General features: G+C 37.7%; 1 protein-coding gene across 5 annotated transcripts; it reads right to left on the reverse strand.

Annotated features, from left to right (window-relative positions):
• Positions 1 to 4,587: 4,587 nt before the first annotated feature.
• On the reverse strand, positions 4,588 to 16,280 carry zgc:153867 (uncharacterized protein LOC337226 homolog). 5 transcript variants are annotated; one of them, XM_026920088.3, is made up of 7 exons: positions 16,089 to 16,280; positions 12,924 to 12,951; positions 10,142 to 10,285; positions 9,817 to 9,990; positions 8,255 to 8,332; positions 8,016 to 8,058; positions 4,588 to 5,137 (listed from the first exon to the last, which is right to left on the reverse strand). In XM_026920088.3, the coding sequence occupies exons 1-6, from the start codon at positions 16,263 to 16,265 to the stop codon at positions 8,030 to 8,032; spliced, it is 630 nt and encodes a 209-aa protein (XP_026775889.1). In that variant the 5' UTR covers positions 16,266 to 16,280; the 3' UTR covers positions 4,588 to 5,137; positions 8,016 to 8,029. The 5 variants fall into 5 exon arrangements, with proteins under 5 accessions (XP_026775889.1, XP_034167639.1, XP_026775891.1 ...); XM_034311748.2 differs by having other exon boundaries at positions 7,990 to 8,058; XM_026920090.3 differs by lacking the exons at positions 12,924 to 12,951; positions 16,089 to 16,280 and adding exons at positions 13,138 to 13,165; positions 13,618 to 13,788.
• Positions 16,281 to 22,581: the final 6,301 nt, after the last annotated feature.

Below are 22,581 nucleotides of genomic sequence, written 5' to 3' on the forward strand. Positions count from 1 at the left end.
TCAGTAACTAATCAGAATGGGTTACCAGTTTCATAGTGGTTATTTTTAATAAGATGTTGCCACAGATTAATATATAGAGGCCACAAGATAAGCTTATTGTCTCCACAAGTTCAAGATACCTAATTTGTAACCTCTAAATATATAAACATGTGGTTTCAATGTATTAATTTGTGACTACACCTTGTAAAAAAGAACATCATCGCCACCTCACAGGCTCAGTCATGCTCTTGTTTGTGCATGAGCAAAGCAGATTCATGAATGAGCAGGATAAATTTTAATGTGCATGTTTTGACAGCAAAATAAAATTCTCAAAACTTTCAAAAAGGTTTGTAGTCATAATTGTGAAATGCCTACATATAGAAGAAATAAGGCTATTGTGTGTTACTAAAGGAACAAGATTGTTATACACAGCAGAATATGAACCCAAGTATTGCAGCTACAATAGTCTAAAAATAACAAGGCTGGATTAGATTTGTAAGTAATCTTTTTTTTAAAAAAAAAAAGATAAACATTTTTAGTTGTGATAATCAGTGCCAGATTATATTTCCTCAGGAATTTATCCAACAACATAACCAACCATTGCTGGCAAATTTTACTTCAAAAAATCTAATCCACAACTCAGGGTTCAGTTTTATAGGACTAACAGCTTACCAATATCTTACTTGAACAAAAACAAACAAACTAGATTCATACAAATTCAGAACTAAACATCATATAAAATCCTTTAATACCAGGGTTTAGATGCTCAGATCTGAAATATTATAGAGGAATTTCAGATCTGAGCTACACAAACAAATGATAAAACCTTAAGTAGAGCTCTGAAAACTACAGGCAGTAAGTACAAGGAAAGCCAATTTTACACTGTGTGATTTCAGTGGTCATTTAGGATTATCACTTGTCAAACTCTATGAGATGATCCCAATAAAATCATGGCTGAATTCTATAACAGATTGTGTGCTAAGGTGTTCTCCATGTCAAATGATATGATGAAGATCCCCTAACTTTAGACCTATGATTAAAGAAAATTAATATGTTTTGGTAACGTCATCAATCTGGGCTCATGCAAATACGGATACATTTCTGTGCATTAGCATCTTTCTTTTTATATTTTGCCATTGCCACTACTGTATATGTAGCTGTCCCATGAGTTTCATGTCATCCTAATCCTAAGTCTTCCTATTGGTGGCTTAAAGATGAGTGTGGTAGCAGTGGTCAAACTCTGAGATTTTAAGAAAAAATGTAGAACTTTGTCGTCAACTGTCTTTGGTCGCAGTGGCACTAAGATTAAGACTGCCGATCTCAATTCATGACCAAAGAATTCTTTTCTGATGTGTGATTTACAGCGTAAACCCAGCTTACAACAAACACATGTACGCTATATGGCCAAAGGTTTGTGGACACCTGAGCTTCACAACCAGATGTGGTTCTTCCACAAACTGTTGCCACAAAGTTGGAAGCACACAATTGTATGTGTCTTTGTATGCTGTAGCATTACAATTTCCCCTCACTGGAACCAAGAGGCCCAAATCTTTTCCAACATGACAATGCCTCTGTGCACAAAGCGAGCTCCATTGAGACATGATTTGCCAAGGTTCTCACTAATGCTCTTGTGGCTGAATGGGCAAATCCCCATAGTCATGCTCCAAAATCTTGTGGAAAGCCTTCCAAGAAGAGTGGAGGTTATTATAACAGCAAAAGGAGAACAAAATCTGGAAAGGGAAATTGAAAAAGCACATATGATAGTCAGGTGTCCACAAATTATTCACAAAGAATTCTGAAAATTGTGTCAATGTCCAAATACTTCTGAGCCTGACTGTAGCTCATATAGCAATAATTCAGACGAAATGACAAATCTTGAGCCTTGTGAAGGACTTGTGCAAACAGAACCATCTGCAGCTCAACATGAGCAGGACAAATGACTTGGATGATTTAAGCCCCACACCCCTTTCATTCCCAAACACCCATTACTATTGATGGAAGTGGTGAGGCTTTTGGGTGGATGTGGACGCTAAACCAGAGCGGTGGACAATCAAGATGAATGCAGTGTCAGAATGCTGTCCTTGTGTATGTACAGTCTTCTACCAGTCTACTGTTGCTCTTGTGTTGTTACTACAGAAATGATAATATATTAGAAAAAGCACCTTAATATGAACTTGTGATTCTGTTATAGAAAATTAATCAACACCTTCTGACCAATCACAACTTAGAATTAAACAGCACTGTGGTATAAAACTGAATATCAGCCACAGCAAGTTTTTTCATCCATAATTGGAAAAGCAGTAATTTTTTCTGAATCCTGTACATTTTAAAGCTTCACGTACAGAAAAGATAAATAGCACAGTATCATTGAGAGACTAGTTTGTGTCAGCCAGACAACTCAATTTTTTTTTTTAAGTAAGACTGATGATGGTTTCTATCTGGGTTTTACTCCCACTGAAGGATTATAGATGTGCTGTATAGAATTTCTTATTTATAATTTGAAGTTTGACCTTCATACTGAACACTCATTTTAAACTGTACATGTTGTACACTCAGGGAAAGAAAAAAAGTTTCAGGTGGCATTGCAGACTCACAACACCAGCTATGAGTCACAGGTATGACAGGACATATTTTCTGAGAAGTCACAGATTAAGGGGTTTGATTTAGTACTGATATCCTGAGAGCCTATACAAGCAACTGTTTTTCCACATTTTCAATCTCGGTCAAGTTTAAAAGATTTACTTATAACGGTGGTGTAATGGCGACATTACATGACTTTTTACTTATTCAGAGCTTAAATATTTTAATCTGCCTGTCTGTTACTAAACCGAGTAACCATGAATTTCCTAATTAGTACAGAAAGGGCCCAGAAAACATTAAGATATTGTGCTGCTGACCGTCCTAAACAAAATATCCTGTGTCTTTACTATTATCATTCATCACTTCATATGTACCATATACAGTACTGCATCTAAGTGTTTAATATTGTGTAATGATGTATGTTCCCTTGGCTGTAACATAGTCTCAGAACAATAAACAGCATTTAGGGAAATCTGTGCATGATAATTATGTGCAGCATGCTTCCTACAATCATCAATGCAGCTTATTGCAGCTACAGTAATAATACTTAGCTTTATGATGTGGCACAAGGCTCCTGGGTGAATTTTGGTTTTTCTTTAATATTGGCATTTCTGTAATTTCACCAACTCCTTTTATATGAAGGCTAAAATAATATCACCTTGTGTTTTTGGTGTTTTCACAGAAAATAGAATAAGCGAAAAACAGTTAAATAGCTTAGATGAGCAAGAGGAATAATGTAATTCATAAAAATCTAATTAAACGTTTTAAAGGAGTATTAAAGTGTTGAGATGTGTCTGTGAACAAAGTTAGGAAAATTGAATGATCCATATTATTTGAAGGTTTCTTATAAGTACCAAAACTGCAGCAAGTTCCAAAACCTTTAAATAGCTTCCTACACACTTTTAGGATTAAAAGATACTTTCTTTCTAGTTTAGGTCTAGACTACAGACCTACCTGTTTAATACAGAATACAGTTGACATTATACAGGGGTAAACATACAAGACTAGTTTTGGTGAACTGAGATATTGGTGCTGGCTCCATTCTATTCACAAGCAATCACTTTTTTGATGATGGACTACACAGTTGCTGGTGTCTCAGGGACTCGTCATGACTGAAGCCCACAGCTTTTTTCCTTTTAGTCAGTAGTTAGGACTGCCTGAGCACTATTACACTCAGATCTTAAAAGTTATGCATATGTTGATCCAACATACTAAGCAGGTATGTCTCTACCTCTTGTTCCTGAAATCATGTGCGCAAGCACCTGCTCTCATCAGGATCCTACTCATGCTGTCCTGACGCCTACAAACTCCTGCTTACTCTTCACTGTTTGCCTGCTGACTAGGATCAACCATCATTCACCTGCAAATTATAAATAGAGTTAAACCTATTCTGATTTTGGTTATAACTGGTATAAATGTTTTGTGTTATAATCAGTAACTTATAGTCTAATTGGAACTTCTAGACTACCTTATTTGTGACAGTGTGGCCAAGGAAGGCTAGACTCTCCCTGTTCAGTTCTTGGTTCCTCCCAATGTTTCTTCCTTCTTAGCTCTTTGATATCATCCCTGGTTTCCTTACTGAGAGCTAATGTTATTGGTGTCTGTAAAGAGGCTTTAGGACAATCGGTATTAGCGCAAAACCACTATAATAAAAAAAAAAAAAAAAAAAAAATCAATTATATGTTCTACTTTATTGATGCTTAGGTAAAATGACATAGACTATACGTGTACATGTAGCCAGTAGTAAATGGTCATACATTTCTGTAGTTCAAATAACTCTTCATCATGGAATAAGATAACAAATGTGACTATGGCGCCATCTATCTATGAGTTTTGTGCTACGGTTCTTTTCTAGCATCCTACCAAATTCATGTATCCAACAGTGTAATATTTAATATCAATTTTGTCTACAGGCCAACCACAAAAATAATTTTAAAGCATACACCAGAGAAAAAAGAAAAAAAAAAGAAAAAAGAAAAAAAATTGCATGTAAGCACACAGTAAATAGGACTAAAAATGCCAAGAAAATATATTTTAAAATGTATTTTATTTTAGGCCCAAACATTGAGAGGAAAAACAAAACTGAAAATGGTACATTTTTAAACATGACCTTTTAGTTCAGATGTTAATGTTTTCTGCATAAAATTGCCCCTTATTGTATGAGGCAGCTAAAGGAAGATGCAACTGCCCGGCAATAAAGCAATGTCCACCACTAAAGCGCCTGAGGATTGACTAGATATATTGCATCTAAGATGTTACTACACAGACCTGTGCTGCATGAAGAGGTTTTATTGCAGAGAGTTCTCCTTCATGCAGCTATGTGCTTTTTAATATCACTGCGCTTTCTGGACACTAGTGATGAGGCCATGTGGGACCTTAACCAGGGAAGATAAAGGCACTTTTGAAAATAAAAACATATGAGTGCAAATGTGCGAAGTAGAGAAGCAAAAGATGTGGAGAAGAATGAATGAACTGGAATGGCAAGAAATACAGATGATGACAAATAGACAAATGCACAAGGAGACAAAAATTTGTTGATTTCTTTATCTTCAACCATTCATGACCATCCTCACAAGTTCTGTAACAGAAAAAGGACAAAGTTTTAGGACACAATCACAGTAAATGCATCAAGAAAAAGGAGAAGGGGACCCCATCTACAACATGTCACACAGTGCACCTTTCATAATCATCACTTTCAAATCTTTTGAGTACAATGTTATTTGACATACTGATGTTTAACCTAAAACTCACTTAAAAATGACCTAAAATAAAGCAGCTTGCTTGTTTTTGATCAGGACAAAATTTGTGGCAATTCTTGCCTCTGCAGTTATCAGTAGATATAAATATATCACAACATATAGTGTGAGATTTGAACGATTTACATCAGAGACACATGCAAATATAAAATAAGACTCCAAGCAGAAACAGGGAAAAAAGACAGGGTCACATTTTGACAGATGTAAATCTCACACAGTTGGTGTGGATTAAGATGTTGGTTAAAATTGACTTTTGAAAGCCTTTCACTTCAAATTTGTCTTTGAATCATCTAACGGTTAGTCAGTTCTAACTTGACTGACTCGTCCCATGTGTCCTCACTGCCACTGCTGTAACATTTGGCTCATATGGCATGTTGTAGATAGGAATGACCCAACAATCCTCATTTATACCAGAGAAAGGCAACAGTGAGTGATAATCTCTACTCCTACTCAGCCAGAGCTTAAGGGTTTGACCAGGTCTATAGGATTCAAGAGAAAGTTAGAGAAGCTCCTCCAGGTTTTCCTCTACAACAGGTCAAGATTAGAGAACAGTACAGAGTCTATATAGCCCAGTTGTCAATCATCAGGGAAAGGAGAAAGTGCAGCAAATCCATTATAGCAACTCACTGCCACTGGTTGGTTAGTAAAAGAAGCACTGTGCTGCTCTGAAAGCTTTGGGAGAATGTACACCTCTTATTGTCTCAATTAATTAAACTTACTTAATGTGCCACATGCTAGAACAATGTCTCTAGAGTGACACATTACATAAGCTTCCAAATGAGACAATCACAGTGTATATACTCTGAAAGACTTTTGTAATTCCTTTAAACCGCACTGCCTTGAACTCGTAGATATACATACTTGAGACCTAGATAGCTGATGTCCTTCTCCACTACGTGGAAAAATCTGAAGGCTGTTAGAGAATTCAAGGTTGTGTCCCAACCTCTGTGTTAAGTGGTAATGGAAATTTGTGGGTGGGTTTTTGGCTGTACTTCTTTCAGGCACAATAACACAGAAAGGCAGTTTGAACCTAACAGCTCTGGTTATAAAAGACTATTGCAGGATTCCCATGGCTAATCAGAAGCTCAGGAATATCCTGTTTTAGAGGATACACTATATGGCCAAAAGTTTGTGGATCTGATCACACATATATGTGCTAGTCCCCCTTCGCTGTTATAATAACCTCCATTCTTCTGGGAAGACTTTCCACTAGATTTTGGAGCGCGATTGAGCCACAAGATGTCGGACGAGGAAGCCTGAGGTGCAGTCAATGTTCCAGTTCATCCTAAAGGTGTTCAGAGCCACTCAAGTTCTTCCACTCCAACCTTGGCAAACCATGTCTTCATGAAACTCACTTTCTGCACAAAGGTTTAGGCCGCTTAGTTCCAGTGAAGGGAAATTACAGTGAAGGGAAACATACAAAAAACATTCTATACAACTGTGCACTTCCAAATTTGTCTCAAAAAAGTTTGGGAATGGTCCACATGGATGTAATGGTCAGGTGTCCACAAACTTTTGCCCATATCATGTATATGATCCCCCGAATCAGTAACGCTTTTCTTTCATTTTTACCTAAAAATCTACACAATATAGCTAGAGCTCACTTGTACAGGGAGGGGGAAAAAGTTAAAATTTCTCATCCATCTAGTCTACATTATCAAGGTTGATGGAAGATAGAAATTTGGATATCAAATGTTGAGCAAAAATTGGGCCACTGCCAAAGACAAAATATATACCAAACAGCCTATATCTGAATAAGACAAAACAATTGTTTTATTTTTCACAGAATAATCTGGTGTCTTCACCTGTTCAAGTTCAAGTTCAGTTTATTTATATAGCACATATAAAAACAGCCACACAATTGACCTGTACTACCATTAGCTAAATAAGTTAGCTCGCGAGATAACCACTGACAAAAATACTTGACAAATGAAAACCTACTGTGATTAAGTTGTTATGATTAAGCTGATTCAACATTGCTAGCTGTGCCGATTTGTTGGACAATGGAAAAAGTAATGCTAATCTTCTCGTGTATTTGGTTATTAGCTTTGTATTACAGGTGCAACAAACGATGCTATCACCTTAACAACTTTTATATGAATCTTAAAAAGCATTAAAGAAAAGGCAGTAAAACAAAGATCATCTACGAGAAACAATATAAAAAAATAAAAAAGCAGTGGGAAGAAGCAGTGGTGCACCCTGTGTCACCTGTCTAGGTCTCTAATATGTATACATATGCATGAACCGCTTGTGGCATTGTGCAGCGTGGATGTAAACCAGCCGAGCCCTTGTGGCCAACGCAGTGCTGGGCCAGACGCATGCAGAGTGCATGCCACAGCCAGGGGCCCAGAGTGAGCTGCTGCTGCTGCTGCTGCTGTACAAACATGAGCGTAAAACAACGAGTCAAAACCTCCACACTAACACCAGCTTGAACCAGACCCTTGAAATACAGACATGCCATGCTTCACAGAGATTCTGAGCAAAAACAGGGCTTTACAGATTATATAATCTCTCCACCCATTTCAGATTATTTTGATAATAACTGGACCATTTCTAGTGTGGTTACCATATTAAATTTAATTTCCAAATGGCTGTAGTGCTAATGATATCCTGTGCAGGCATGCATGCTTGTATAAAGGAATATGAGTCTAGATCGAAGTGTCTTATTGTATACGTGTTGATGGCAGGAGGAGGACGTACGCCTGAGACGGCTCTCAGCCAGACATGATGTGACGAACAAAAGCTGCGAGAGACCAGTAAACGTTATGACATGTACCCCGCTAACCAAAATAACATTATATTGCATGAATCTTTAAGCATTATGCACTTTATACTGATACACAAGACAGATCATAATGCAGAACAAAATGCACATTAAATTCCTACTGTGGTCAAAACACCAGGTTTAGGGTTTCATTATATATTACCCATCTCTTTACCTTCATAATTGATGCAGCCATTGGCATCCTCGTGTCCAGCCAGGAGTGTTTCTACCTCATCCTCTGTCATTTTCTCTCCTTAAGGAAAAAATCAAAAGTCATTTATTTCAAATGACTTAAAAATAAAGCACTTCTGATATAATATCTGATTTGCATTACAAAAATTATACTCTGAGGAAAATAATCTAAATCAGTAGGGGTGTAATGATACACGCCGGTCACGATTCACAATACTGGCTTCAGGATTCAGTCTGACTCAATTATCAAAATATTTTGAACAAAATTTTAATGAAGAAAAATTATGACTGAAAAGACTTTTTATTTCTGAATCATAAACAATGCAAAACAGTGTTTTTTGTGTGTATAAAATTAAATAAATCAAAAATTGCTACAAAAATAAACAAAAAAATTACTATGAGGTTTAATATTGTAAATAAAATGTACTATAGGTTCACCATATCTTAAAAATAAATAAGTCTGTATATAAAATCTCCTAAAAACAGAGCTCCAAGCTTGTCCACTGCCTCTTTCTCGGGCAAGGTAAACGGCAGCTGCGCGGGGCTGGTGTCCTTTGAAAGCTACTGAAGAGCTCTTTTTAATGGTTATAACGTGGTTGTGTAACCATTATGTAACCTATAATGCGTGTCAGCTGTTGTGACCTGGAGCTATCGGTCAGCATGCTCTCTATATATTTTAACTCTAAGGGTTGCGGCGATTGGGACGTCTGGTGTTCAAACAATGCAACTGCATTAGACGCGTAATTAATAGAATACTCAACATGTACATGATGTGAATTACACACTTCTATGACGCAAACCGTCACATTTTTGCATACTACTAGTAATTAGCAATTATAAACGTCAGCACTGTCTGCTTGGAAAGCATCAGTAAAACGTAGCTGTATGAAGGCATCCTTCCTGCATGTCAGTTATTTTGCATGTGCATGGTCAACCCACAAAAGGGGAGGCTATAAGAGTTTTGAAAGAGAGGTTTAAATGGAAGGTGTGTGTTTGACAGGAGGAGTTGGACACCTGTGGTGGCTTCAACTTATTTCTAATGTCAAAAATCAGAAAACACAGGATTTCACTAGTGCTACTGATACTGCTGGATGAAATTACTGGACGAAATGACAGTGAAGGATCACATTCCCCCAAATGTTCTGGTTTCATTGTTTCCAAGAAAAAATTATACTACAAAAAAACCTGAAGTAAATATAGCATGCAGCAAAGAGTGCACACTGGTGTGGCTTTCTGACATTCTATGGATGGAGGGGCTTTGTAGAAAGCTTTGTGGGGAAATAAATTGAAGGTTATGCTAGCTAGAACTGCTAATATCATAATATCACTGCTTTGGATAAAAATCATAATTCAGTTCCACACAACACATTTCTCTTTATACTATACTGTCATATGCATCACAGTAGGTACAGCTTAAACAGGATTATCAGCTTGCATCCTTAAACTTAAATGTTAAATGTTGCAGGTTGTACTGTTTTATTCTGAGTGCACTAGATATGTGGGACAGCGTTATATATAATCTCCTCTAAAGAGAAGTCGGCTTACCCAGTGTGGTGAGAACATGGCGAAGCTCAGCGCCCATTACTGTGCCGTTGCCTTCCTTGTCAAAGACTCGCAGCCCCTCCACGAAGTCCTCAAAGGAGCCCTGGTCTTTGTTCTTAGCAATGGCCTGGAGCATGGGCAGGAACTGCTCAAAGTCCAGCATTTTGATGTTCATCTCTGGAACACAGAATATGCAACTGATGCTGCGGTTTCAGCAATTAAACCCTTACAGATCTTACAGCATCAGCATTTCTCTCTCTCCCTTTTTTTTTTTCTTTCTTGTAGGTGTATAGCAATAATACACAGAGCGCTGGCTCTGTATTCCTACCCTCAGCCTTGGGGTTGCCTAGAACCTTGAGCACTTCAGCGTTGACTGGGTTCTGGCCGAGGGCCCGCATCACGTCCCCACACTGACTGTAGCAGATCCTCCCATCTCCCGTCCGGTCAAACAGGAGGAAGGCCTCTTTGAATTCTGGGGAGGGGGAGAGAGACAGAGAGAGAGGACAGGACACGATAAGCATCAGGAACAAATATGGAAACGGGCAAGTGTGTGAGTGCACAAAGTAAAGAAAGAGAGGCGGGTGATAAGACACATAACGTGCAACAAAAAAAAAAAAAAAGAGGAGAATATTTTCTATTAAAAAGATTGTTCCATTAGGTCATGTTAAAAAAGACACATGCATTTCATAAAATCCAGTTAATTGGAGTAAAGTGACATTAAGAACAGAAACACAGATAAAGACTCCAGGTAAACAGTGGCGTAACCCGAGTACAAAGAAACACTGCACCAGCAATCAATATTAATGTTATTCCAGACTGTTTTCAGCATCCATTTTTAACCCTATCGGGTATAAAGCAAACTGTGCTGATGAGAAACCAAGCAGAAGGTACGTTCCCTGTCATAAGCTATTCCTTTTGCATAAGCTATAGAACATTTGTCTCATACAAGTTAAGAATATGAAAAACCAGTCTATTACCACACGGATTAAAAATAGCCTGAACATAACCAAATAATAATAATAAAAAAAGATCCTAATCACAAAGATAATGCTTAAAAATTCCATATCCCTAAGATCACATCTTGATACGCACACACATACATGGACAACAGATCATACGCTTGACATAACACACTAAAAGCACACGCCTTAACAATGTTGAGGGACGGCATTGCTTATATGATGATAAGCATCATTACAATGACAGAGTTCCTGAGTTTAACACACCTCTCACACTACACAATCAGAGGCAATCATTTGTGGCCTTTCAATAATGATGAACACACAGTGTGTCCAAAAATTATCTTTACAAATTAGATACTAAATGAAAAATTTACACATACATAGAATTACCAATCAAGGAAATTTAAATGCACAAAACCCAAATGGTTTTTTTTCTTCAAGTAACAAAGTTACAAACATTCAATATGAGCAGCATTAGTGATGCGCAAAACAATCAGGCGATAATCCGAATGCTGCCACATACCCTCCATATCAACGCTTTCAACAGGAAATGAAGATGTCAAAACCTGGTATTCAGAAAAACTTGGACAGTACTAGAACTTATACACCTCCTGGTTGACTTTTTACATTGGAGAAAATCTTCACAGATCATTTTTCAAACAGCCTGTATTAAACTAACACACCAAGGGAGAGAATATTAACTCTACTGCTAGATTACTCTGTCCTTTTCAGTTTATGATTGAGCTTAACCTCAGTCTATAATTTATTAAAAGGTCAGCACACTGATATACCTGGAGTATCAAGCATCACATGAGCACACTGCTGCACAATTCCTGGCTTCCTCAGTTAAATATAAATATAAATTTTGAGAGTTTGGCTAACATTATATATTTGTGCACCAAAACCACAAGCACATTAATCAAATTTTAACTGTATCTGGCTACAGACAGTTGTGGTGCATATTTATTAATGTCTGATTCTCACTCTCTCTTTTTTTTTTTTTTTTTTTTTTTTTTTTAAATTAGATTAACCCAGAACATGACAACTGAGCTTCTTATTGATTAAATAATTATAAAATAATTAAATAATTAAATAATTAAAAATAATTAAATAATTATACACTGGAAGTTATATCGAATTACACATGTACAAGAAGACACAACTTTTAAACAACAGGGTCTGTCTTGCATGTTGGTGATTAACAATTGTGATTTAAATAACGAGAAGAATGGCAATGATCTTTCTTATAGTATTATGTAAGCATAAAATAAAAAAAAAAATCTTGAATCCAACATGCTGCATTCAAAAACTCACTGTAGGTAAAAAAAAGAAAGAAATTCCATACTACTAATGATGACCATTATCAGTTAAAACGGTGTGTAAATAAACTAGTTTGATCTTTTCTTTTAGTAGTCAGCAGCAGAGTACTAAAGTTCAGCGTAACTGACTGGGACGGCCTTCCACAAATAACTCGGCTGTGCTGTGCTTCCTGCTTGCTGGAATGTGGCCGTTCCCTGACTGCCTGGAAACCTTCCCTTTAACCATATAAGGAGCTGGAGTGACTGGGAACAGGGGAACGGGGACCGGGGAACATTGTTATGCCAACCATCTTTAATCAAACAAACCAGACAAGGGATGAACCTGAAACGATTGGGCACCTAAAAAGGCCACTGCGTCCCTTTCAGAGACCAGGACTGGAAACTCGCATACCTGTCCTTAAGCTGTGTTGCATTTGAACGACAGTGAAGAGAACTTGAATAAGATCAAGAATCAAAATGACAGATTAATCTAACGTGGATATAATTTCAGAGTGAAAGTGCAAGTCAAAACAGTTAGTGCACACTTTAGTGTGAAGAAACTACAGGCTGTTTCCTGTGGGACACACCCTGAAATGTTCGACCCACAGACCCACACAGCTGGACTTCCTAAAGCACAACTAAAACCACTTCCCTGATATTCAAACTCTCACCAACACTTTCCTCATCGAGTAACTGATTCATGCACAAGACATTAAAACTCGACTGGGACTCAATTAGCCACATGCAAAACAAAAACACACACACAAAAAGCTCACAGGACAAACACACTACAAGTCTGTACTTGCACTAAAAAGGCCATGTACTGTGCTGAACCTTTCAGAGCACTCACCATGTATTTGCTCCAAGTTAAACTCAATCTGGAGATTTGCACAGATGCAAGAGAGAGGAAGAAAATAATACACAGCAATAAGGAAAGATGGCAAGATTTGTTTGCAAGAAGCAGGTGATGGAGCTACGCTAGGGAAATGAAAAAAGAAGAAGGTTCACGTTACAGATAGAGCCACATGCAGCTTTTTAAATGACATCATTTCGGATAAACTCACCAAGAATTTGGTCTTCTGTGAAGTCGCACTGTTTAAAGATAAAGCGTTAGGAGCCGGAGTAAACAGATAATCCAACAGGACGGGGAAAAGGCTTTGGAATTCAAGTTAGCTAACTGGCTAACGAGCTAATGCGCGAGAAGCAACTCTGCGCGACTAACGTCTGGTGTTGACTAGCCGTAAGTAACAAACTTAACCATATAAAAATGAAGCTAGCTACAAATACAAAGACTTATAAAACATTTTTTAAATTAATATTAACTAAATATTTTATATATTACAATTATATTGAAAAAACACTACCTTTACAATTACTAAGCTAGCTAACTAAAAACATATCGCTAGCTAACTAGTAATGAAATGCCCAGAAAGCTAATGCTACAAGTATATACATATTTTAAAAAATATTCCGTGGCTTGTCTTGAATAGCTCGAGTGTAAACTTTAGCTAACTCCTTTAGCCAAATGCTATGAAAAAGCCTACCATAGCTGCACCGAGGAATGAAGCGGGCTGCTGCTGCGGGCGGAGTGAAGAAATCAAGCGCCTACGCTGGCTTTTAGCTCTCAAACCCGGAAGAGACGCCGAATCTGAATCACAACGAATCTGTATATGCTACACGGACATTCATATAACAGCAAAACTAAGCATGAAGATGACTGTTGATGACTGTTAGATCTGGAAACGTGCGTTCTACGTCATCGCGTTGTACGCGCGTACGTTACGTCACTGTAGAGTACACGATATACAGTACAGGCTTCATGACTGCAGTGTGCTTACAGTGCTCCAGCCTCCATGCCAAAGCATGCTGAGTTCCCTGAGAAACTAACCATGGGAACTTACATTATAGCATTAAAACTGCTTAGCATACTCAGCATACACTGTAAAAAATTAACTGTGAATTTTGCAGTCATTTAAAAATTCAATTACTAAAAAAACCCTGAAAAACATTTATTTACAGTAAAGTAGTGTAATATCTTACATAGTATTATTTTATTTTACACATAATCTAGTACATTTGCTAATTTGTCTGACACGTTAGAAAAAAAGCAGCTTGCTCTTAATGGAGGATACAAATGAACTGAAAATTAAGGGTTTTGCTCAAGGACCTGACCATGGCAGTTTGCCAATGCTGGGATTTGAACACACAACCTTCTACTCTGTAACACAAAGGTTTAACCCCTGAGCCACTACAAACAGCTTGCTTTGATTCAATTGATGCAATGTTTTAGTTAATTCAGTGGTGGTGGTGGTTAAATCAATGCAAGCTAGTCGAGTTAGTTGTGGTGGCTCAGTGGTTAAGGCTTTGAGTTACAGATGTAACCCTGTTGCCAGTATATTACTGTAAAATTTACAGTAAATTGTTTACATTGTACAATTTATAAATAAATAAACCAGTGTTTCTGTCGTTCCCCAAGCTGTTGCCACAAATTTGAAAGTGCATAGTTGTCTAGAATGTCTTTGTATGCTGTAGCATTAAAAATTTCCCTTCACTGGGAAAAATACTAAGGGGCCCAAACCTGTTCCACCATGACAATGTCCCTGTGCACAAAGTGAGATCCAGGAAGCCGTGGTTTGCCAAGGATGATGTGGAAGAACTCAAGTGGCCCAAGCCGTGACCTCAACCTCACAGAACACCTTTTGGGTGAACTGGAACATGACTGTACCCCAGGCCTCCTCACCCAACATCAATGCTTGACCTCACTAATGCTCTCAATAAAGCCTTCCCAGAAGAGTGGAGTTTATTATAACAGAAAATGGGGGACCAACACCATTTTAATGCCCATGTTTTTCGAATCGGTGTCATAGTCAGTTGTCAACATACTTTTGACCATGTGGTGTATGAATGTTGTATTAATTTAACACAGGAAATTTTGATGTGTGAGTTTTAAAGATACACTACTCTCACTTACCCGTGTGAAAGACACATTGTGACAAGCAATTGTACAGTATAGTACCCTTTATTCTGAGAGCATATGGTATTTAAAGTCTGTCTGCCAAGTTCACTGAAATTCAGTTATAGTCAGATCACGGGTGGTTTGCCTTAAATCAGAGGTTGGGAGTTACAGTCATCTTGGGCCAAAGTCCAGCTCAGTTTGGTGATTCAACTTACTAGTTAATTACCTGATTTAACAGGTGTGTTATAGCAGAGAAATCATCAAAATATGTTGGACTGTGGCTCTCCTGGACCAAAACTGGTGACCCATGCTTGAAATATGGGAAAATGTTTTAATGAATGCAGATGTAAGCTCACTTGAGGATGCATGATGTACATCAAATTTCTGATGTATCTATAATGTTTTGCATGATAATGAAGACAAATAGATAGGTCTATACATTTTAAAGATTTTAAAGCTAACATGAGATCAGATTAAAACAATTCACACCATGTCTTAATAATACACTTCATACCATTCTATTACATTATTTACGTTTAATCCTACAGAAAGTCTGAACACACATAAAGAAAGAAATTATGCCTGTTGATTCCAATATAAGACCATTTCGTGCTGAAGCTGATAATGTTTCAGGGAATATACCATGTATATTAGGCAGCCTCCCTTACCAGTGTCCTATTTCAAGACCTTGATATAGCACTACTATTCTCTCTAGATATGGGGGCTGGGATGACACAGATTTCTGTATGCCTGGGAGAAATGAATTAAAATAGCAAGATAGCCAAAAAAAAAAAATGGTGCTCTAAAATATTTCAAAAAAAAAAAAAAAAAAAAAAGACTACATGGTGATTAATGCTGCCAGGCAACACCTATGATATTCTCAAATGATTTTAAGTCTTGTACATTTTTTTTTTGTTTGTTTATTTGCTATTCTTAGGAAGATTGTTGGCCTTAATTAATATGGAGTTTAAATACATCAGAACACATTGTAATATAATCCAAACTAAAAACTATAAAAGTGTTGGATTTTAGCTTGAATGTTGCAGGACCATTACTTACCTCCAGTGTACTGGGATCAAATGGGGAGTCAGAGGGGCGCAGTAGCCGAGGCTTGAGCTCTGGAACCGGCTTTGGGGGTGCAGGAGTCGAGGCAGAACAAGGGAAAGGAGGTCCAAGTCTTGGTAACGTTCCACCTGATGGAGACTTCTTTATCGATGGTTCTCTTTTCGGTGCCATTTTTAAATTTTTAATAATTATAGATATATGTACTTCTCTCTATCTTTTACTGTGGTTTTGTACAAGAAGGAGCGAGAGTAAAAGAGAATCTGTGTCAGATACACTGCATCCTCATAGAGAGGGAGGGGAGAGAGAAAGAGAGAGAGAAAGAGAGAGAGAGAGAGAAGCCCAGTGATGAGGAAGGCACTGTGTGTGAAAAGTGTAGGAGTGTGTGAGGAGAGAAGAGAGAGTGCGGAGGTGTGATGTCAAAAAAAAAAAAAGCGTTTCATGACTCTCAGCTTGTTTCATATATAAGTCATGTGTAGGTGTCTGTCTGTAAGAGTGAGTTGGAGAAAGTGAACAGTCCTGAGCCAGAGATATTAATAACTTCTCTATTTTTATACCATTGCATTTTTGGAGTAATAGGTGCTTATTTTGTCTGCCATGCTTCCTACCTAAGCTGACTGGTATAACTAAAACAGATAGCAAGGAAATTACAGTCATCTGTAATAATATAGTACATATCGATAAACTTTAGAAATATCAGGGTTTTTTCACCTGGAATAACAAAAGTGTGCATAATGTTTCTTATAAACTTGGTACAGCGGGTAGTGTTACTGCCTCACAGCTCCAGGGTCCCTGAAGAACATCCAAAACTTTGTGAACAGTTTTAGATGTTCTCACCGTGTTCATATGGGTTTCCTCTGGGTTCTCTGGTTTCCTCCTATCTCCCAAAAACATGTCAGTATATTTGTTATGCTAAATTGCCCGGGTGTGAATAGGTGTGTCACAGGTGTTCCTGGGATAGCCTCTGGATCTACAGTGACCCACACCAGGATAAAGCAACTGAATATGAATGAATTTCTCATTGTGCTTTTCTTGCCGAGATTTTACTTCATTAAAATTCCTTCATTGTTTTAAAACTAAATTGATATCACTTGTTTTACAACTGTATTATTATATTATAGTCCCACAAACAGGAATTAAGCAAGATAAATCTATAGCAGGGGTGTCCAATCTTATCCACAAAGGCCCAGTGTGAGTGCAGGTTTTCATTCCAATCAAGCAGGAGCCACTCTGGATTCCACCTGTTTAATCAGTTGATCTTGGCTTTCAGTAGACTCAGGAGTGGCTTCTGATTGGTTGGAATGAAAACCTGCACCCACACTGGCCATTTGTGGATAAGATTGGACACCCTTGATCTATAGGATCTCTCATACGGTTGGTTGCACTGTGAACGAAGAAACTGACCTTGTGACCATTCAGTTCCACCAATCAACCAACAGGGGACCAAAACAAACCATCATCTCTGAGGTCTCTATTGAAATGAATGTCAAAAATTTTGGTTAATTAAAAAGAATAACACATAAATTGAGCAGTTCTCTTCCATATTTTTGCATGCATGAAAGCAATGGCTCCTTTGCCTCCTAAATTCTAATATAACTCCTGCAACTATATAATAGCAAAGTTGTTAACATTATTTCCAGTGAAATAACACCAGAGTATTTCATCATCCATATTGCCCTAGCTTTCTTTATTCTTCACATGTCAAATGTGAGATAAATCTCCACATGGATAGCACATAAGTAACTTCTTAAATCTAAGAACCCTCAAAAGACAGCTTGTCCTTATGCTCCTTGTCCAAATGGGATATACTTAATACCTGCCCAGACATGCTGCATGCTGTCCACCGGGGGGGCCTCTCAAGTAGAAGAAGCTAGAAGCTGTGAATTTATATACATATTGTGACATACTGAATAGTGTATCGATGTAACAACGTAGGTCCTAACCAACATCAGACCGGAGTATCTCACCTTAAAGCAAAGCATACACACACACACACACACATATACATGCATGTGATATATATATATATATATATGATGGTAAACAAACAAGCAAGCAAAACAAACAATAGTGCTGTAAAGATGCAGAAAGACTGATCACTCAGTCAGTCACATTTATTTATAAAGCACATTTAAAAAAAAAATAACTGTTCACCAAAGTGCTGTACAATTAAAGCAAATAAAAAAGGACACAACAATACAAGTAAGAACACTTCATTTAAACAGATTCAAAAGCTGAAACAGAGAGGTGTATTTTGAGACATTATTTAAAAATCTCAAGAGTTGAAGTGGCCTAGGTCCTGCAAATGAAAAGGCTCTATCACCCTTCAATTTTAATTGTCATCTAGGGACAATTAATTGTAATCTATGTGATGACTGTGATGGTCTAGAGTTCTGTTGTTGGGAAACGAGGTCAGAAATATAAAAAAGTTGCCAAACCATGCAAACCCTTGTAAATAAACACTAACACTTTAGACTGGATCCTGTATGAGACTGGAAGCCAGTGGAGTGAAGCTAGTACAGGAGTAATACAATCACATTTCCTGCTTCCAGTCAAAAGCCTAGCAGCAGCATTTTGAACCAGCTGAAGGCGTGACACAGAAGATTGAGTAACTCCCATATAAAGTGCATTGCAATAGTGAAGTGTTGAAATAAAAGCATGTGCCACAGTCATGTAATACCAGACTGCGGCCACTAGATGTCAGCATTTCTTAAGTCTAGTTTATTATAGGCCTTTCTTAAGTCTTCTATTTTTTCCAGAGGACAAGACACACTTTTTCCCCTACTGCAAATCATTTATCACTACAGTCATGTGAAAAAATTGGGACGCCCCATTAAATATTCAGTTCTTTATTAAGAAATGTCAATATGTCAATTTCTGATCTTGCTTTAATTTGTACCTGTAGATGAAAGTGATGTAATTGCATGTAAACAACAAAAAATCACTTTGAATTCTTTCAGCTGTGTGATGTTTGACGGGTTTCTTGCATGCACAGTCCTTTTCAAATCACTCTACAGGATCTCAATAGGATTTAGATCTGGGCTTTGACTTGGCCATTCCAGAACTCTCCATTTTTTTACTTTTCAGCCAGTCCTTGGTGGATTTACTGGTATGTTTTGGGTCTTTGTCGTATTGCCAGGTCCAGTTCCGCTTCAGCTTCAATTTTTTTGACAGATGGTCTCACATGTTCCTCAAGCACCTTCTGATACAATGTAGAATTCATAGTGGATTCTATGATGGTGAGCTGGCCAGGTCCTGCTGCAGCAAAGCAGCCCCAAACCATAACACTTCCACCTCCATGTTTCACAGCTGGTATGAGGTTCTTTTGCTGAAATGCTGTATTTGGTTCACGCCAAATATGGCCTCTGTTATGATATCCAAATAATTCAATTTTAGACTCATCTGTCCAAAGCACATCATTCCAGAAGTCTTGGCCTTTGTCTATGTGTTCTTTGGCATACTTCAGTCTTGCCCTCATGTTTTTCAGACAGCAAAGGTTTCCTCCTTGCACACCTCCCATGATAATTAAAGTTGTGCAGTCTCTTTCTGATTGTAGATTCATGCACTTTGACATCAACTGTAGCAAGAGCTTGCTGTAAGTCCCGTGATGATATTTTAGGGTTTTTGGAGAATTCTTTAAGCATGTTGCGGTCTGCTCTTGGGGTGAATTTGCTTGGACGGCCTCACCTGGCCATGTTGGCAGATGTTTTAAATGTTCTACACTTGTAAATGATTTTCCGGACAGTGGAATGGCTGAATACAAATTCTACTGAGATCTTTTTATATCCCTTACCGGACTCATAAGCATCAACAATCTTCTTTCTGAAGGCCTCAGGGAGCTCTTTGGATCACGCCATGGTGATACCTCTCACTTCAACAATTAAGAGCAAACCAAACTAAACGTCTGAGGTTTAAATAAGGCAAGCCTCCTTCAAAATGCTCTGTAACGATGTTCTAATAATTTGCACCTGCTGTGATACACCTGTAGATAATTTTAGCCATTTTAAGTACAAATAAATGTAGAGGTGTCCTTACTTTTTCCTCACAAGAAATTGGATTTTTTTAAAATTACGTTTTACAGATCATTTAAAAAAGACTTTTCTTTGTTTTTATTTGTTTAGTTATTTTACTCGAATCTCCCAATATCGTTAAAATGAAGATCAAATGTCCATATGTTTAACTATGTTAAAAAAACACAGGTTTTCATGGGGTGTCCTAATTTTTTCACATGACTGTATATATGCTTCTAAGTTTAATTTCTCAAATTACATAAAAAGAAAAGCTTGGGAACAAGTCTCTGATAAAAACAAACAAACAAACAAGCAAGCAAGCAAACAAACAAACCAGCAAGCAAACAAACAAACACACACCTGTCTTACACAGTTTCTGACCACTTTCAATGCTTGTCCAGTGGAATAAAAAGATTTCTAGCAAAACAGTAACACTGAAAATAGTGGCTCGATTTTCACGATTTTCATAACTATGATGTGTAGCAGACCAAAATCTGGCATGAATTAAAATCAATGGTCTCAGAAACTTGATATGACATGCACACAATGGCAACCAAAGACGGGTCAAAAAATAAATAAATAAATCCTGCATCGTAGGACTATCGTTAGAGAGTCTTTAGTCTATAATCTGATGTGCAGCACACGTGAACATAACCGATATTGCACAATCTGCCAAGAACTGAACTAAGATTTTATTACCATCATCTCCAATAAACTTAAGACGTTAAAGCAAACTGTAGTAAACTGATGGAAACTACTGCTGTCTCTCTTCAGGATAATGGACGCGCTCAGTCTCCGCCCCCGATTGGATTTTAGGTCCAATCCATCGCGCGCTCAATGGGCCTTGAAATCGCCGTTTATGTGTCTCGCGCGACAGAACAATAGTGACACGCTCGCGCCCCCCACTGAGACACCAACGGCCCTGCGCGCGCTTCCGCGTTTTCTCATTTGGGCTTTAGATTAAGGCAAGGCTGCGTCCTAAACTACACATTACCGCACTAGATGGTGTGTCAAAACAGCATTGTTAGCTCTAATATTCTTAACATAGGTGGCGTACTGGTTTGACATACTGAATTCTAGAAAATATAAGCTCCTCAAATGTTATTTGGATAGTTAATGGTTGGAGTTTTTGTAAACTGGATCTGCTTGGAACCTTGTTTTTGAGATTGTACATAACCCTTATCTTACCATACACCAATATAAGCTTACAGCTAACCTTTTGGAGTGCATAGAGGAAGCCCTTTCCCCCTGAGAGTGTCTTATAGGCTTTGGTTGTCTGAGGAATCCATATTATTGGTCATAGAAACCCTTAAAAGTGTCCTCAAGAAGCTTGCTGTGAAGGTTGATAAAGCATGTGTGCTTCCAAAAAGAACATATAAGATCCTCCAAAGTTTTGTTTTTACAGTGTAGGCTACACAAAGGCCCACAGAAAACACTATGGAGTGACACAGGAACAAACTATACATTTTACTGAAGTCCAACATAATAAAAATAATAGTCTAAACATAATAGGTAATAGTCAGAAAATTAGATACAGGGTAGCTATAACTCTGTTATTTTTAATCCATTGTTGCAAAATTGACAAAAATATCAATTAAGATTTTTGACATTTAGTCTGGCAGCATAACAGTTGCTATTATAACTATTATTTCAAACATCACTAAAAGCGAACACATGTAGACTAAAAAGGAAAATATACTAATATCCTATGATTATTCAGAATTGAGCACAGTTTGTTGGTTTTCTAACATGCTGAGTAAACCCACTTACAGAGTGAATCAGATCTGTGAGCATAGAAATGTCTGTATCAGTATCAGTGTTACTCTTCCTGTTTAACCCCTTCAGGCTTTTCAGATTTTTGTCCACGATATTCAAACAACAACAAAAATCAGTTTATTGTTTTCTTGCACTTGATCAACCTTGATAAATAGGGCTGAAAAATAATTTTGACAAAACATATTCATGTCCACTGCAGGTTTAATTTGTTAACCAATCAGTCAAACTTCTCAATCTGAAAGGGTTAACGTAATGCTACCATCATAGATGTAGTTATATCTAGCTATAATGCATTAAAACAGAGCCATAACACTTCTCTGACCATTTACTTTTGGTGAGGGCAGGCTGGATTACAGGTGAGTGCATTGTAAACATTATTAAACATAATCTATATAGAGAATTTATTTGTTTCATTATAAGCTATATTTTCCTGGGGGAAGGTTGGGGGTGATGGTTGTTTGGGGGTGGGGGGTATGATTGGGGTTTAAGGGTTTAAGTCATTGAGGCAGAGCCAAATCGGCCTCACGTGCACACTTTAAAAAGTGTCCGGTAATCCAAAGAGGAGTCTGCTGAGCAGACACCGATTAAAAAGATTAATTTCTAGGCCTCACGTTTCCCTAAATCGCCTAGTCAACTCCACCGCAACTCCCTCTCCTCCCACTTCACACACACACACACACACACACACACACACAGACACACAC

The sequence above is a fragment of the Pangasianodon hypophthalmus genome, chromosome 16 (genome assembly GCF_027358585.1).
Source record: "Pangasianodon hypophthalmus isolate fPanHyp1 chromosome 16, fPanHyp1.pri, whole genome shotgun sequence".
Classification (NCBI taxonomy): Eukaryota; Metazoa; Chordata; class Actinopteri; order Siluriformes; family Pangasiidae; genus Pangasianodon; species Pangasianodon hypophthalmus.